Below are 18,387 nucleotides of genomic sequence, written 5' to 3'. Positions count from 1 at the left end.
TTGTTTGTGTGTTTGTTTGTGTCTATTGGCATTCCTGGGTTATGGATTTCTCCAGTACCTACTTTGAGGTATTTAGGAGGAAAGAAGAAAGAGAATTTAGCACTGTGGGTTGTTCTTCTATTCCTATGGTCTCTTTCATGTCCTTCTTCTCCCTGCCTTTCAGTCTTCTTATATTTGTTTTATGTATCATATTCAGGGTTTTTATATTTAATTAGTGGGATGAATGGATGTAAACAGGGAACTAGAAGTTCTAAGTTGTTTTTCTATGGACAAGGCTGTCTTATTTTTGTGCATACATTGAAATCTAGGTTTTTTAAAAAAAATTATTTATTTTTGTGCATACATTGAAATCTAGGTTTTTTTTTTTAAATTATTTATTTAAGATAGAGAACAGAAGGTAGAGGAGCAGAGGAAAAGGGACAAGCAGATTCTGTGTTGAGTGCAGAGCCCAAAGCAGGGCTTGATCCCAGGACCCTGAGATTATGACCTGAGCCAAATCAAAAGTTGGTCACTTAACCGATGAGCCACCCAAGCACCCCTGGCATCTAGTTTAATACTTAGTCCTATTTAAGTCTAGAATATATAAACGAAGATGTACTACAGATTTGAATAGTATTTCCAAACCCAATTACAATCTATGAACTAATGAATTGGCTTGTTCCCTCAGTATTTATCTAACAAATATTCATATATTTTTTTCATTAGTTCACTATTTAAAGAAGAGCCAAGAATTAAGCTAGGGACTGAAATATTGAAGAAGAACAATTTCAAACTCTAATAAGATTTATTTATTTATTTTTAAAGATTTTATTTATTCATTCATGAGAGACACAAAAAGAGAGAGGCAGAGACACAGGCAGAGAGAGAAGCAGGCTCCATCCAGGAAGCCCTATGTAGGACTCGATCCGGGACTCCAGGATCACACCCTGGGCTGAAGGCAGGCACTCGAAACCAGTCGTCCTAAATGAGGTTTATTTTAGGGCCATCTGCCATGTGCCAGTGAGGTGAAATCATTATTTGGGATTATAGATAGTAAGAGGCAAGGAAAGCTTTCAGAAAGGCCAGCCAGGCTCACTCAGCTTTTCCACTTAGTTGTAGATGTTGCCTTACCATTGCTAAGTTAGATTTATGAACCAAAAAAAAAAAAAAAAGTCATGTTAACTTTTCCTAAGTGAACAAATAAACATTTTACTAAATAAGAACATTAGTATAAAAATACCTGTGTACATTATTTCTTAATAGTGATATAAAACTATAAAAAGAGGCTCAGATGCCACAGGATATTAAGCTTTTCTTATAATAAAATCCAGCATGTCCTTGCTAAGTACCCATCAAGTCAAGGGAAAGTGTGCTGACACTTACTGTATATTCATCTGTATCTTGGCTAAATAAATCAGGAACTTGCAGTGGGTGATAATTTTGGTCTTTTTATACTAATGCATAGCCTATAAAAATGCTGCATCTGAGTATAATGCTCAGTACAGTAAACACAGAGAAATTATATGCCACCTTTTTTTTTATCAGGACCTCATATAACTTAGCAGAGAAAAGCAAAAATGTGATATGAGCAGTCATAAAGGAATAGTAGTGGCATAATGCAGGGAAAATGGCATTATGATTTGTCCATTTGTCCAAACCAGAAACCTAGAGTGTTATAACTGATTTACCCCTCTATCTTACCTCCTTACAATAGTAGTCTTCATGATTCCATATCACAAATATCTCTAAAATTTATCTATCTCTTTCTATTCTTACAATCAATGCCTTCATACAAACTATCATATCTTTCCTGCTCAAGTAGATTAAACTCATAAATGTCTCCCTATATTCTCTTATCTCCTCAAATCTACTTACTCTCTATTGATACAGAGTGATCTTTTAAAAATACATATATGAACACATCTTTCCCCCATTTAAAAACCATTAGCATCTTTCTTTTGCTCTTAAAATAAAAACTGAATTCTTTATGTAGCACAAATGAACATCTTGGCCCCCTTCTTATCATTTCTGTTTCACTTTTGTTTCTTACCTGCAAATCAATATAAGAATACAAAATATTTGCAAAGAATTACTGATGCTTTTCCTTGATGGAGTTACTTGATGCTGAGAATCCTTGTTGGTGAATTTGTGAATGGAGGTAGTTAGAGTTTGGGTCAGTAGTAAAGGAGTTTAGAATTCATAATTTAAAAAGTCTATTGTATTTTGTAGAAGGAGGGAATTTTAACCCAATATATCATAACTGAAGTCTTCTTCAGTTCAATGATCTTCTGATCATTTTTCTTTTTTTTAAATTTTTATTTATTTATGATAGTCACAGAGAGAGAGAGAGAGAGAGAGAGGCAGAGACACAGGCAGAGGGAGAAGCAGGCTCCATGCACCGGGAGCCCGACGTGGGATTCGATCCCGGGTCTCCAGGATCGCGCCCTGGGCCAAAGGCAGGCGCCAAACCGCTGCACCACCCAGGGATCCCCTGATCATTTTTCTTAAATGATAAAGTGTAGACAAGCTATAGGTCAGTAGCATTGTCCGGGATGGAATACCTTCTTCTTTCTTGGGTTAAATGTTAAGTATATGCAGGCTATGATTTCAAAGAATATTTTATAAAATTCAAATAATAATTTTTAAGAAGATAAAATAAAAATATTATGATAGGAAGTTTATTTATTTATTTATTTATTTTGGCGAAGCAAGACTCTGTCTTCCTAAGCATAAATATTATTTTTCCATATGTAGAATGAGGGGTTAATGAACTGAACTTCACTAACATAAGTTGGAAATAAAATTCTCAAAAAAATGTCTACTAAGTCATGATATGTTTTGCAAACAAATACATTTTTGGATAACTATCAGCACTGTATGAATTACATACTAGTTTTATTTGATTTTATTTTTTAAAGAGAGAGAGAAAGAGAGTGTGAGTGGGGAAGGGCAGAGGAAGGAGAGAATCTATTAATAATAATAGAGTTGGGAGGAAGGCAGAGTGGTAGGGAGAGGGAGGGACCAGCATGGAGCCTGGCACAGGGTTTTTTTTCTATAAATTTATTTTTTATTGGTGTTCAATTTACCAACATATAGAATAACACCCAGTGCTCATCCCATCAAGTGCCTCCCTCAGTGCCCGTCACCCAGTCACCCCCACCACCCGCCCACCTCCCTTTCTACAAACCCTAGTTTGTTTCCCAGAGTTAGGAGTCTCTCATTGTTCTGTCTCCCTTTCTGATATTTCCCACTCATTTTTTCTCCTTTCCCCTTTATTCCCTTTCACTATTTTTTATATTCCCCAAATGAATGAGACCATATAATGTTTATCCTTCTCCGATTGACTTATTTCACTTAGCATAATACCCTCCACTTCCATCCACATTGAAGCAAATGGTGGGTATTTGTCATTTCTAATGGCTAAGTAATATTCCATTGTATACATAGACCACATCTTCTTTATCCACTCATCTTTCGATGGACACTGAGGCTCCTTCCATAGTTTGGCTATTGTGGACATTGCTGCTATAAACATTGGGGTGCAGGTGTCCTTGCGTTTCACTGCATGTGTATCTTTGGGGTAAATCCCCAGCAGTGCAATTGCTGGGTCATAGGGCAGATCTATTTTTATCTCTTTGAGGAACCTCCACACCGTTTTCCAGAATGGCTGTACCAGTTCACATTCCCACCAACAGTGCAAGAGGGTTCCCCTTTCTCTACATCCTCTCCAACATTTGTGGTTTCCTGCCTTGTTAATTTTCCCCATTCTCACTGGTGTGAGGTGGTATCTCATTGTGGTTTTGATTTGTATTTCCCTGACGGCAAGTGATGAGGAGCATTTTCTCCTGTGCTTGTTGGCCATGTCTTTGTCTTCGTCTGTGAGATTTCTCTTCATGTCTTTTTTTTTTTTTTCTGTTCATGTCTTTTGCCCATTTCATGATTGGATTGTTTTTTTCTTTGGTGTTGAGTTTAATAAGTTCTTTATAGATCTTGGAAACTAGCCCTTTATCTGATAGGTCATTTGCAAATATCTTCTCCCATTCTGTAGGTTGTCTTTTAGTTTTGTTGACTGTTTCTTTTGCTGTTGAAAAGCTTCTGTCACAGGGTTTTATCTCATGACACTGAGATCATGACCTGAGCCAAAACCAAGAGTTGGATGCTCAACCAACTGAACCACCCAGGCACCCCACATTAGTTTTATTTTAAGGCATACAATTTAGTGACATTTAGTGTATTTACAATATTGTGTAGCCATTATCTTTATCCAATCCAGATCATTTTCTTTACTTCAAGAGATCCCATACCCATTAAGCAGTCACTTCCAATCTCTTCATTTCCACCGTCCTCCAGCTCCTCACAACCACTAATCTACTTTTTATTCCTATGGGTTTACCAAGTCTGAGTGTTTTATATAAGTAGAATCATGCAATATGTGACCTTTTGCATTTGGCTTCTTTCACTTAACATAAAGTTTTCAAGAATCATTCACATTGTAGTATGTATCAATATGTCATCCTGTTTTATTTTTATTTTTTTTAAGATTTTATTTATTTATTCATGAGAGACACACAGAGAGAGAGAGAGAGAGAGAGAGAGAGGTGGGGGGGCGCAGAGACATAGGCAGAGGGAGAAACAGGCTCCATGCAGGGAGCCTGACGTGGGACTTGATCCCGGGCCCTCCAGGATCACACCCTGGGCTGAAAGTGGCACTAAACCACTGTACCACCTGGGCTGCCCATGTCATCCTGTTTTACAGCTGAACAATGTCTCACACTATGTGTTTGTGTGTGTATATATATATATACACAGAATTTATTCATTCATCTGTTGATGGCCATTTGGGTTGCTTCTATTTTTTGGCTATTGTGAATAGTGCCACTATGAACATTTATGTACAAGTATTTATTTGAATACTTGTTTTCAATTCTTTGGGATATATACCTGTGAGCAGAATTTTTGGATCATATGGTAAGTTCATGTTTAACTTCTTGAGGATCTGCCAAACTGTATTCATAGTGGCTACCTCATTTTATATTCTAACAGCAATCTACAAAAATTCCACTTGCCCCACATCCTTGTTAACATTTAGTATTTTTTTGTTCTTTCTTTTTTAAAAAAATTATTGCTGTTGTTTTAAAGATTTTATTTATTTATTCATGAGAGACACAGAGAGACAGGCAGAGACATAGGCAGAGGGAGAAGCAGGCTTCCTACGGGAAGCCTCATGTGGGACTTGATCCCAGGACCCCGGGATCACAACGCCAGCCAAAGACAGGTGCTCAACCACTGAGCCACTCAGGTGCCCCCCCAAATTATTATTTTTATAAAATATTATTAAATTTATTAAATTATCCTAGTGAGTGTGAAGTGGTATTTAATTGTGTTGATTTGCATTTTCTTAATGGTTAATGAGCATCTTTGCATATGTTTATTTGTCATTTGTGTTTCTTTGTATAAATATCTATTCAAGTCTTTGCTGTATTAAAAAATTGAGTTGCCTTTTTGTCTTTGAGTTATCAGAGTTCTTTGCATACTGTAGTTACTAGACATTTGCAAATATTTTCTCCCATTTTGTAGGTGATCTTATTTTCTTAATAGTTTCCTTTGATGAACAAAAGTTTTTAATTTTATGAATTTCTTTTTTCTTTTTTCTTTTTTTGCTTTTACCTTTGGCATCATGCCCATATTGCCATAACCAATTCCAGGGTCATAAAGATTTACCCCCCCCCATGTTTTTTTCTATGTGTCTTATAGTTTTAATTCATATTTAGATCTTTGGTTCATTTTTAGTTAATTTTAAATTTGGTGTGAAGTAGTACAGTGTAGCTCTTTTACATGTGAATATCCAGTTGTTCCACATATTATTTTTTATAGCTTTGAAGAACAGGCTATATGGTCACATGGAAGAGTCATAATGTGATGAATTAATAAGAATTTAAATTTATTAGTCCTTGAGAAACCAATCCAACATGAAACAGTACAGGCTGTCAGAAGCCAAGCGCAAATGAGAATATGAGTTCTGGGATATTAGTGTAATCAAGGGTTGTACACATTATCAGTGCCTGTTGAAAGGCAATGGAGTTCAAGGCTATGTGGTAATGTGTTTTGAATCTCACTTTAAAATTGAAAATCAGAGACAAGAAATTCAGCCCCTGATACTGGAGACATAGAAAGTAAACTCATCTACCTCTTAAGTCTTCATAAGTAAGAGTGAGAGGTTTCAGAACAAGATCAGCTTCATGAAACCTAATTCATTGCTGAGTTAGAGCCCAAAAGCCTAGGATCCCTTAGCCTCCTCTTTTCTATCTCAAGAATGTTTCAGAGTGTGATGCTTCTAGAGGCCTTTAGATAGGCTTTTAGAATACAGTCATGATTCTGTTAAGGTACCAGGGCCTGGAAGCAAGTAAACTTTCATGCTTATAGCTAAGTAAATACTATGTGAAAAGAAAGCTTTTAAACTATAGAGGTTTTTTTTTTTTTTACGATTTTTTAAATTTATTTATTCATGAGAGACACAGAGAGACAGAGACACAGGCAGAGGGAGAAGCAGGCTCCATGCAGGGAGCCCGATGCGGGACTTGATCCCAGGATCCCAGGATCCCAGGATCCCAGGATCACGCCCTGGGCCAAAGGGAGGCGCTAAATCTCCGAGCCACCCAGGGATCCCCTATGGAGTTTCGTAATATTAGTTACATAGCACTAAATCTGTGTGACCCTTTGTATTGCGCTTTCACTCATTATTTCAGTAAATATGCTAGACACTAGAAGTAAAATATTGAGCAGAACACCTACGCTTTGACCTCACAGAGCTTCAGCTTCTTGGAGAACACAAATAATAATCAAGAAATACCCAAATATCTAATGACAGACTTTGAATGAAATGAAGATACAGCTCTGCTATGCCTTCCTGTGTTTGCATTTTTCCATGCTTCTTTCCATTTTTCCTCTTTGTCTTTCCTTCCCTCTTGTATGGCTAAAATATAAAAAGAGTTTATACTTTAGTTTGTGGTGTTATCAACTAAATTGGGGGCTATCTTTTTTTTTATTGCAGTAAAATTTACATAACATTTAATTTACCATTGTAACCATTTTTAGGTGTGTATTTCAGTGCCATTAAATAGGTTCACATTATTGTCCTACCATCACCATCATCCATGTTTAGAACTTTTCATATTCTCAAAATTAAACTGTAACCATTAAATAATAATTCCCCATTTTCCCTTTTCCCAGCCTTTGTCTTTTTCTCCTTTTGTTCCTACAAATTTGCCTATTCTAGGCATTCTATATAAATGGAATCATACAGTATTTTTATTTTTGTATCTGGTTTATTGGTCCTAATGTCTTCCAAGTTTTTCCGTGTTATGGTTTGTGTCCTAATTTCTTTCCTAAGGCTGAATAATAAATACTCTCTTGTATGTATATACCACATTTTGTTCATCCATTAATCCATTATTTTTAAGTTGTTTCCACCTTTCAGCAATTGTATTTTTCTTGTATTTTCATTTTATTTTACTATACAGTTAACAAGAAAGTTAAGAAAAAATATTTTGTAACCATTGGGAGATAATTCTCTGAAGTAAATGACAGTATATTTTGGAGTTTTATTTTCTAACTATTGAGATTAACTTTTGATGCTGATTAATTAGTTGAGACCATATACATATGGTATTTGTTTTTTCAGATCATTTGTCTTAGTCTGGTCAGGCTGCTGTAACAAAATACCACAGAGTAGATAGCTTATTAGCAACAGAAATTTTTCGCAGCTCTGGAGGCTGGAAGTCTGAGATCAGGGTGTCAGCATGGTCTGGTGAGGGTCTTCTCTCATGTTGCAGATATCTTATCCTCACATGATGGAAGGGATGAGGGAGTTCTATGAGGTCTCTTTTTAAGGACACTAATCCCATTCATGAGAGTATTACCCACATGACCTAAGAACATCCCAAAGATCCAACCTCCTACCACCATCATCTTTGGAGGTTAGAATTTCGACATGAATTTTAGGAGAACGCAAACACTCAGGTCATAGCACCATGCATAGAATTTTTTATTTAATTGCTTCTTTCATTTGTTTTCATACCTTTTAGGTTCAATATATATTAAAATTTTTAAATTACTTAAGGAATTGCGCAGTGTTCACTTAAAGACTTACATAGTATATCTTAAGCATTTAGTGAATGATCACTTGATTTTTTCTGTTAAAGATACTAAATTATTTTCTGTAAGTGTGTTTTGTCAAACAGTCTATTTTAAAATACCTTTTCTTTTTTTTTTAATTAATTTTTATTGGTGTTCAATTTACCAACATACAGAAAAACACCCAGTGCTCATCCCGTCAAGTGTCCACCTCAGTGCCCGTCACCCATTCCCCTCCAACACCCACCCTCCTCCCCCCTTCCACCACCCCTAGTTCGTTTCCCCGAGTTAGGAGTCTTTATGTTCTGTCTCCCTTCCTGATATTTCCCAACATTTCTTCTCCCTTCCTTTATATTCCCTTTCACTATTATTTATATTCCCCAAATGAATGAGAACATACACTGCTTGTCCTTCTCCGATTGACTTATTTCACTCAGCATAATACCCTCCAGTTCCATCCACGTTGAAGCAAATGGTGGGTATTTGTCGTTTCTAATGGCTGAGTAATATTCCATTGTATACATAAACCACATCTTCTTTATCCATTCATCTTTCGATGGACACCGAGGCTCCTTCCACAGTTTGGCTATTGTGGCCATTGCTGATAGAAACCTCGGGGTGCAGGTGTCCCGACGTTTCATTGCATCTGAATCTTTGGGGTAAATCCCCAACAGTGCAATTGCTGGGTCGTAGGGCAGGTCTATTTTTAACTCTTTGAGGAACCTCCACACAGTTTTCCAGAGTGGCTGCACCAGTTCACAATCCCACCAACAGTGTAAGAGGGTTCCCTTTTCTCCGCATCCTCTCCAACATTTGTTGTTTCCTGCCTTGTTAATTTTCCCCATTCTCACTGGTGTGAGGTGGTATCTCATTGTGGTTTTGATTTGTATTTCCCTGATGGCAAGTGATGCAGAGCATTTTCTCATGTGCATGTTGGCCATGTCCATGTCTTCCTCTGTGAGATTTCTCTTCATGTCTTTTGCCCGTTTCATGATTGGATTGTTTGTTTCTTTGGTTATGATCCTCTCATTAGATGCAGAGAAAGCATTTGACAAAATACAACATCCATACCTAAAATACCTTTTCTTTAAAAAACAAAACTGGAAGTGTTACAATTCTAGACTTCAAGTTATATTACAAAGCTGGAGTAAGCAAAACTATATGGTACTGCCACAAAAAAAGATACATAGATTGGGGCACTTGGCTGGCTCAGTCAGTAGACCATGTGACTCTTGATCTTGGGGTCATAAGTTTGAGCCTTGTGTTGGGCATAGAGATTACATAAAAAAGAAAAAAAGAAAAAATAGACACATAGACCAATGGAACAGAATAGAAAACCCAGAAATAAACCTATGGTTATATGGCCAATTAATCTTCAACAAAGGTGGAATGAATATTCAATGAGAAATGGACAATCTCTCCAATAAATGGTGTTTGGAAAACTGGACAACTACACGGAAAAGAATGAAACTGGGCCACTTTCTCACACTGTACACAAAAATAAACTCAAAATGGATTAAGGACTGCCCAGAGTATCATACCACATATTGCTAGCCCAGGAAAAGACCCTTTTAGGTAAAGTGAACTAGCATACATGAGTAGGGTATTGCAGTATTTTTGTAATAGTGAAGAGAAGCAATCAAAATGACCATTAGTAGCTTATGAAAGTGCATTATAATACATTAAGATAATGTGATACTATACTATATTTAGCATGAATAAATTTGATCTATATTTATCAAAACGGAAATGTCTCAAAAGCAAAAGTTGAGTTAAAAGAAGGAATGAGTAATAGTATTTCATATATCATAGTATATTTCTCTAAAATATAAAGTTTTAAATCACATATTAGCGTCATATTTTTGTAGATACATGTTTGCATACATACATACATATATACATACATATGTATCCACAAAAGTATGTATAATTATACACACACACACACACACACTATTAAAACACAAAACAGAAATATACATACCAAATCAAAGAAACGGGTTATATCTGGGAAGGAAAGAAAGGTGGAATATTGTAAGAGGTAATATTATTTACAGGACATTTTATTTTTTTCACTAAAATAATAGCTTTGAATTAAGTATGGCATCTAATCTTAATGTTTTTAAACTCAAATATTTGGCACACTAATGTTGGTTATACTACTTTTCATACTTTTGTTACATTTGAAATATTCTTTCTGTTTTCTTAAGTATGTACTCAAAGACCCAGTAAAACCACTTCCAGTTGAAAATCCTAAACAGATCTTGTGGATAGGCACATATGTTCGCTATAGAATTGTTTATAATTATGAAAAATGGGAAATAACCAAAATAACAGATGATATAACTGTATAGCTAAAAGTTCCAAGAACTTCAATTTAAAAGAAAACTATTTTAGTTCGTATACTATACCATATTCTCATACCATACACAAAAATCAATTCTAGATGACTACAGGCCTAATTGTGAAGGGTTAACTAATAAAGATTTTATTTATTTACTTTTTTATTCTTTTGGAGGAGGGAAAAAGAGAAGAGGGGAATCTGAAGCAGGCTCTACACCCAATGCAGGGCCCATGTGGGGCTTGATCTCACAACCCTAAAATCATGACCTGAGAAATGTAGAGTCAGATGCTTAACCGACTGAGCCACCAGGTGCCCCATGTGAAGTAATAGAACTGTTAAATGAAAACAAAAGAGAACATCTATTTGTGTAGTAGGCAGAGGCTTCTTAAAATAGATTAAATATAAACTAAAAATTGATAAACTGGGCAATATTAAAACCAAGAGCCTCTGTTTATCAAAAGATGTCGTTAAATGACTTAAAAGACAACATTTGGAATGAAAAGAGATATTTGCAGTATATATGTCCAACAGAGGACTAGCATCCTGAATATCTGAAGAATTCCTATGAATAATAAAGGACAGTCAACCCAATAGAAAAATGAGCTAAACAGTTGAATAGATATATCATAAAAGAGCACATCCACATGGTCAGTGCACATATGAAAAAGTGCTCTATGTGATTTTTCTTCTTTTTCTAGTTTTTATAATTGGGAGCTTCATTGTAGATCTTTTTTCCTAATATAAACATATAGTGCTGTAGAAGGCCACTTAAGCACTGCATTAGCACCTCACATTTTGAAATGCGGTGCTTTAGTTTTTTATTTTTAAATTCCTTTTGGAAACTTCCTCAAGAGAAAAAGATTTTAAAAGGTTTAAGTTGGGGGACTTCTCAGACATATTTCTGGTTATTAATTTATATTTTTATTGTGGCCACAGAAGATACTTTTCATGATTTAGATCTTTTTAATTTCACTGAGAATTGTTTTATGGTCCAACAGGTGATTTTATCTTAGTGAAAACTCCATGAAAGCTCTTGAAAACTGTTATTGGATGGAATGTTTTATAAATGTCTATTAGGTCAATTTTTTTCATAGTGCTTTTCAAATATTCAGTGTCCTAGTTTCCATTCACTTTCTCTATTGATTACTGAGACAGGTGTATTTAAAATCTCAGGTTAAACATTTTCAGGTTTTTAAAAAACACTGTTAGCACAGGTTTCAAGTATCCTTTATCAGAGATTTGCTTTATCCCTACTCATTAGATGACTCTTGAATTATTTGTTGAATGCCTATGATGATCAACAAAGATTCTCCTTTCTAGCTGGTCAGAATTCAGTGTCTCCCAGTCATGTGTAAACCCTTGGAATAGCTCTTTAATGGCTCCAGTTGTACTTTGCCTGCCTTGTTGAATTTTGTAGTATGTATATGCTACAAAATATCTAACCATTCTCAAAAGAATTCTTATGCTATTTCTTATTGTAGCTCCCTCCTCTGTGGGTGCTGTGTGTCACAAATTCCATCATTTTAGCCTTCCCAAACTCCAGTCTTTTTTTGTTCGTCTCAGCAAGGCCATCATGTTTTTCTTGGGACCCCTCCCTGCATCATGGTCTGGAGAGTGGCTCCTGACAGAAATCTGGGCTATCATTAGGGCTCTCTTTGTTAATTTCCTTTCTCTCAAACATCACAGTTCTCTGCTGCCTCTTGTCCAGCGTCCAAATACAGTCATTTCATATATTTTGTCCAGTAAGAAGGAGATTCTGGTCCTTCAGAATGTTTGAAACATCAGAATAAGTGGGCAGTAAATCAGAGTCAGTAAATAGCCAATGTTCATCCTGCTCAAGGATGCTGATTATGACAGCCCCTCCTCCAAACATCCATTAAGATGTGGTCTGTTGGTGCTTAGTTTGACTCAAGAACAATTGTTCCCCGATATTTATGTGTACTTATTAAAAGTAAGGACTGTGTAAGTTCTTTCCTTTTTTAAATAGTTCTTTCAAGACAAAATAAAAAAAAACAAGATATAAGTATAAAATGCCTCTAAATAAGCAAGAAGTAATATTTACAATAATTAGAGCCCTGTGTTCTGCTATGTTAGTGATCTGAGAGCCAAAGAAAACTAAGTTGAGATGAGCTACATCTGTTTTTTCTTTGTTAGGGCCATCTTATTTCAGAATGTTCCATGTTCTTAGTTAGACAAAGCAGGAACGAATACAAACTTAATTGCTGTGTAGATGGGTGTATGTGTGTGCATGTTTGTATGCTTCTCCCATCAATCTGTAACCTACATGAGAAACTGCAGTAATCACAGAATCCTAATTTTTAAAATCCATATATGTGTATTTTTATGTTTATATTAAAAATATATAATCATCAAACTGTAAACATCAATTTTTTCAAGAAAGAATCTGAGTGAGGAAAAGAAAAGCAGAGACTACTTGTTTTTTTAATATTTATATAAACTATATAATTATAAAAATATTTCTAAATATATATGTTATAATTTAATAAATTTTTGATAAGACAAAATATAAGATTATAATAAGTTATAAGTATATTTCTTAAATTGTTGAATATATAGCAGTTTAGAGCTGCTGTATATTCCTGGTAAATCATTCGTTTGGTCATTATGTAATGACCATCTTCATCTTAAATCTGGTTTTTTTCTTAGTGTACATTTTATTTTTTATGCTCCTTTAAAAAATCCTTCTCTTGACTTATATTGAACACATTTTATTCATTTCTTTTTTTGACTTCTGATTTGTAAATTTTATATTTGTTTTCCATTCTTTAAATGCTTTTTCTTGAAATTATACTTCATTTATTTTACAAACTACGGTTCATCAGCACCTGTATACTCTTCAACAATATAGGATTCTTAAAATACTGTAACTCTGATCATTTCCTTAATCTTATATCATTTTATGTTCAGAATTTTAGTTCTATCATGTTCTATTTCTACCTTCATTTAGATATATTAGCTTACATGATAAATGTTGGTTTACTTCCTATCCTATACACATTTATAGATGTCTTTCATCATCACTGCCTATTTTGTTTCATACATTGATTTTGAGGGTTTTTTTCTACCTAAAACATATTCTTTAATAGTTCTTTCATCTAATATCTATGAATAGTAAACCTTCGAATGTTGAAGATATTACTTATTTTTCTTCCAGCTTTCCTTATTGCTAGGAGAAGTCTTCTGTCACTCTAAAGCTCTTTAGTTCTTAATTAACATCTCTTCTCAATATGGTTGATTTTAAGATTGCCTCTTTTTCTGTGGTGTCCTGCAGTTTTCCTCTGTTTCTAACTGTGAATAGTTTTATTTATTCTGTTTGCAGTTTGTGATACTCTCAATCTATTCACATTTTTATCAGCTCTCAGTTTTCAGTCATTATATATATAATGTTTTCAATCAATTATTATGTTTTTAAAAATATGTTTTGTCATCTCTTTTTCCTTTTTTTCAACATTTTTAAAATTCTAATTTTATAAAAACTCATTTTGAATTGTTCATAATTTCTATTTTCTTAGTATACATTCTCCCGTTTTGGTTGAGGTGATATATATATATACTATCTTCATGGCTTTGAACTTATTTATACAATTATTATCTGCACATATAACTTCTTTGAGGTTCTCTTTCTCCTATCCATTCTGTCTTATATGGAAGTCTGTCTTATAATAGATGATTGTGTCTGCCTGAACTCTTCGTGGACACTGGCCATGAACCAGTTTTTATATTATTGTCAATTCTTCAGATCTCTGTAAATGTATATGGCTCAATTTTGTAACCAGTAATAATAGGCTTGCCTTGTTTTAGTGAAACTCTGAGCAAATAAAGTCTGATACTTATGTTTCATTCTGCAATTTTTTGTCTTCATCTTGCTATATTTAGCCCACTTTTGTCTCTCAGCCATGAAGGGCCTTGGGCATAAACTTCCATCCCCATTCAGATCTGAAGGTCTGAGGTCTCCATGGGCAGTATTTGATCCAATCTCTCACCATGGCAGCTCAATTCCATTTTAGTAGTAAGGGTTCTTTGTCTTTTCTTGGCATCTAGAAATGTACGTTCTATGTCTTCAGTATATGTATTAACATTTTTATTATGATTTTTACATAGTGTATCTGTGGTTGGGTTGGGGTGCCTGGCTGGCTGTCAGTATAGCATGTGATGATTGATCTTAGGGCTCTAATTTGAACCCCATATTGGGTGTAAAGATTACTTAAAAATAAAATCTTAAAAAAAATAATAAAAATAAATAAATAAAATAAAATAAAATCTTAGAAAAAAAAGTGATTGGGTAACTTGATACATTTTTTTATTATATAGACTATGTTTTAAGTATTAAACATGTTTATTTACATAAATTAAAAATCACTTAAAACATTTTACTTTCCAGATTCTCATTAAAATTTAATTTTAATTATTAGGATATGTTAATAGTGGTATATTTTTAATTTACTACTACCTAATTCATATTTTATTAAATATATTTACTACCTTTATCTGTTTGCTACATTATTCCTTAACTTACATGTTTTAAATAGTCACTTATTGTGTTAATTTTCATAGGATGAATCTTCAAGAAGAACTGGATAAACTTAAAGTACATATATCTATTGATAAGGCAAAAATACAAGAATTGAATACATGTATGGCAGTGAAGAGAGAAGGTACATTATTTTGTGAGAATAAATATTTAATACAGGGATTTAAAAATTATCTAGTCCTTGATGTTTTATTTTCAATTTATTATAAGAATCTTATCCTTTCCTCCTTCTTTCTAGTGCTTTACTTATTGATATGTTATTAACATTTTTACTTTTCACAAGAAAATAAAATAGGGCACCTAAATGTCAGCTTTATAATTCATAAAGGTGTTTGTTTTTTATTCATAGGTAAGATTTACTAGCTATGTTTGTTCAAAGCTATGTTTGCTTCTATAAATTATATAGAATTATTTACTCAATATTACTAATTCATTTATATTTTTGTTTGACATTACATTTTTCTGGAACTCATTTAGTTCCTATCTATTTTCCTGGAATCAAAGTCATAGAGGTAGGAGAAAACTTAGAGATCTGCAAATCTCTCAACTCCCTGACCACTAGCCTAAAACTGTTTAGTAAAGGGAATATATCTGTTCCAATTAAAGGATTATTCCTTTGTTAAAATTAAGATAACTATATTTACTCTAAGACTTCAGTCCTTACTGTAATATCTTATTAGAAAAAAGTAAATAAGATTAGGACAGAATTTCTCCTTGTTTAACTTTACTAGAGCTTCATTGTTACCACAATACTTTTTAGGTGTTGACAATTTAACAATTAACTTAATTGTACTTAATAAGTTTTCATATGACACTCATCTGCCCATTGTCCCAATTACTGTTGTTACTCCATTTGCTCTTAGGTCGCTGGTGACTTATCAAAGCCAATGTTTGAAATCTTTTATTTTACACCACTGATTTATATCATATCTCAAGCTTACTCTTTTTTTTTTTTTTTTGCTTCTGAAACATTGGTTTTCCTTTTTTTTACCTTCTACTGTTCTACTGTGCTTGCCTGTATTTTCACTGTTTCTTCCACTGGAACTTCCTTCCATTTATTCCTTAAATATTGGAGTACTCTAAAATTATATCCTCGGCTTACTTTTTAAAAATAATAACTATAGTTCCTGGAAAAATTACACATACTTGTATATATTCAAGCAGTAAGAAAGAATTTAAAAAGAAAAGCATTCTAATTCACACTTAAAAATCAAAATTTCAATCTTAATTATCAAGTGAAATCTCTCTTAATACTTATATAGAAAGAATTCTAGGGATTCCTGGGTGGCTCAGCGGTTCAGTGCCTACCTTTGGCCCAGGCGTGATCCTGGAGTCCCAGGATCGAGTCCCGTGTCGGGCTCCGGGCATGGAGCCTGCTTCTCCCTCTGCCTGTCTCTCTCTCTCTCTCTCTCTCTGTCTCTCTCTATCATGAATAAATAAAATCTTTAAGAAAAAAAAAAGAATTCTAGTCAGATAAATTGTGCAAAAAGAAAACTATATGTATGCTATTTTTAAAAAATTATGTTTATGTAATTTACATATTTTATGTAATTTACGTAATTTACGTTTATTATGGAGAGACATCTGGTTTTCCCTACTTCTTGTACATCAGTCTTTAGATGTGGCTTGATTTTTCCATGTGAATTTTTAGTTTATTCAACTTGATGTTCCAATATTTAAAGAGTATATATATATATGTCTTGATATACTTTATTTTAAATCATAATTTTGGATTATCCATGTAATTTATTACTTTTCAACTAAGATTTTCCTGCATTACAAGGAAATGTATTTTTGCATATTCCATTTTTTTATACACTCTAATTCAAGGATATCAGTTGTCTTTATGTTTGGTTACTTTTTGTTTGACTTTCATATCTGTTTTCTTCTAATTCTTTAATCTTTGTCTTTTTCTTTTGCATACAGTTTATTTAAACACTTTTCCTTCACAGTAATTCAGTTTTGAACTATATATGTATATATATATATATATATATATACACACACACACACACACACACACATATCTTCTTTCCTTTGTTCTTTCTAATATTTCTGTTAAATCTATAATGATGTTTTCTGGTTCTCAGTTTATTTCTTCTGCTCTTCAAATTCCCCACTTTATTTCCTTTGTATATCTTATTATTTCTTTTCTAAGCTCATATTTTATTAAATTCAGGGTTTTGGCAAGTTCTTTTCTTCTTTTTTTCTTCCAGAAAGGATTTTAAATCTGTGTTTTGTTAAGTGTCCATATCACTCCACCTACTAGAGAGTGTTTCCTATACTGGAAGGGGTGATCCTAAAGATTTATTTATTTTTTTAAAAGATTTTATTTATTTATTCATAGAGACAGACAGAGAGAGAGAGAGAGAGAGAGAGAGAGAGAGAGGCAGAGACACAGGCAGAGGGAGAAGCAGGCACCATACAAAGAGCCTGATGTGGGCCTCGATCCGGGTCTCCAGGATCACGCCCTGGGCTGCAGGTGGCGCTAAACCACTGCGCCACCGGGGCTGCCCCCAAAGATTTAAACTGGTATTTGACTTTACATATAGCAACATGGTGGCTCTTATTTTCACTAAGAACCATTTCTTCTGCTCTTCATTCCTCCTGTAGATCCAGATTTACTTTTGTGTCATTTTCTATTTTCCCAAAGGATTCCTTTCAGTATTTATATAGTGCAAATCTGCTGGTGATGGATTCTTTCCACTTTTATACCTGAAAAAGCAATCTTTATTTTTGTTTTCTTTTTGAAAGATATTTTCACCAAGTATAGAATTATGCATTGGCAGTTTTTTTTTTTCATTCAATACTTAAGAAAATTTGTTCTACTACTTCTGGCTTAAAATGTTTCCAATGATAATTATATCATTCTTATCTTTTTTTCAGAGGTATGTAACATTTCTTTTTTTTCCCACACTCTGGTATTGGGAGAATGAACTATTCTTGGGCCTGTGTGAATTTTGAAGATTGTTTCCTCTAGTGTTTTTAGGGGGTTCTTTTTTTGGGTCATTTACACACATTCCTGTGCTGATCAATATTTAGTTGAAGACTTGAGAAGGAACCCTTTATAGATCTTCAGAGCTCTCCCTCTCTCTGAGCAGATTTGTGTTCTTAGACACTTTATCCTGCACCTCAATCTTCCTTGGACTCTGGGATCCCTGGACTCTGGGATCTCAAGTTCCCAGTTTGCTTCAAGCTAAGAAGATCACCAAATTCCATTTAGTCCCACATTTTTGTGCTGTAGCCTGGAAGGTCTCTAGGCAGTATGTGGGAGCCATGATTGAGTTCATTCCTTTTGTTTGACCACTCTCAGGGATGACTTCCTCTCATTGTTTTATGCCCAATGTCTGACAACCATTGTTTTCATCTGTGAGATTTT

At 34.1% G+C, this 18,387-nt stretch overlaps 1 protein-coding gene across 9 annotated transcripts in view; it reads left to right on the top strand.

The window, feature by feature from the left end:
• Positions 1–18,387, top strand: part of CNTLN (centlein) — a 322,986-nt gene that overhangs the window by 192,727 nt on the left and 111,872 nt on the right. For all 9 annotated transcript variants that reach the window (XM_072728210.1, XM_026001444.2, XM_072728209.1 and 6 more), the window contains one exon: positions 15,032–15,132. In XM_072728210.1, the coding sequence (XP_072584311.1) occupies positions 15,032–15,132 (101 nt within the window). The remainder of the gene's footprint in view (positions 1–15,031; positions 15,133–18,387) is intronic.

This window comes from Vulpes vulpes, chromosome 12 (genome assembly GCF_048418805.1).
Source record: "Vulpes vulpes isolate BD-2025 chromosome 12, VulVul3, whole genome shotgun sequence".
Taxonomy (NCBI): Eukaryota; Metazoa; Chordata; class Mammalia; order Carnivora; family Canidae; genus Vulpes; species Vulpes vulpes.
The sequence above is the reverse complement of the archived record's forward strand: the minus strand, read 5'-3'. Positions and strand labels throughout refer to the sequence as shown.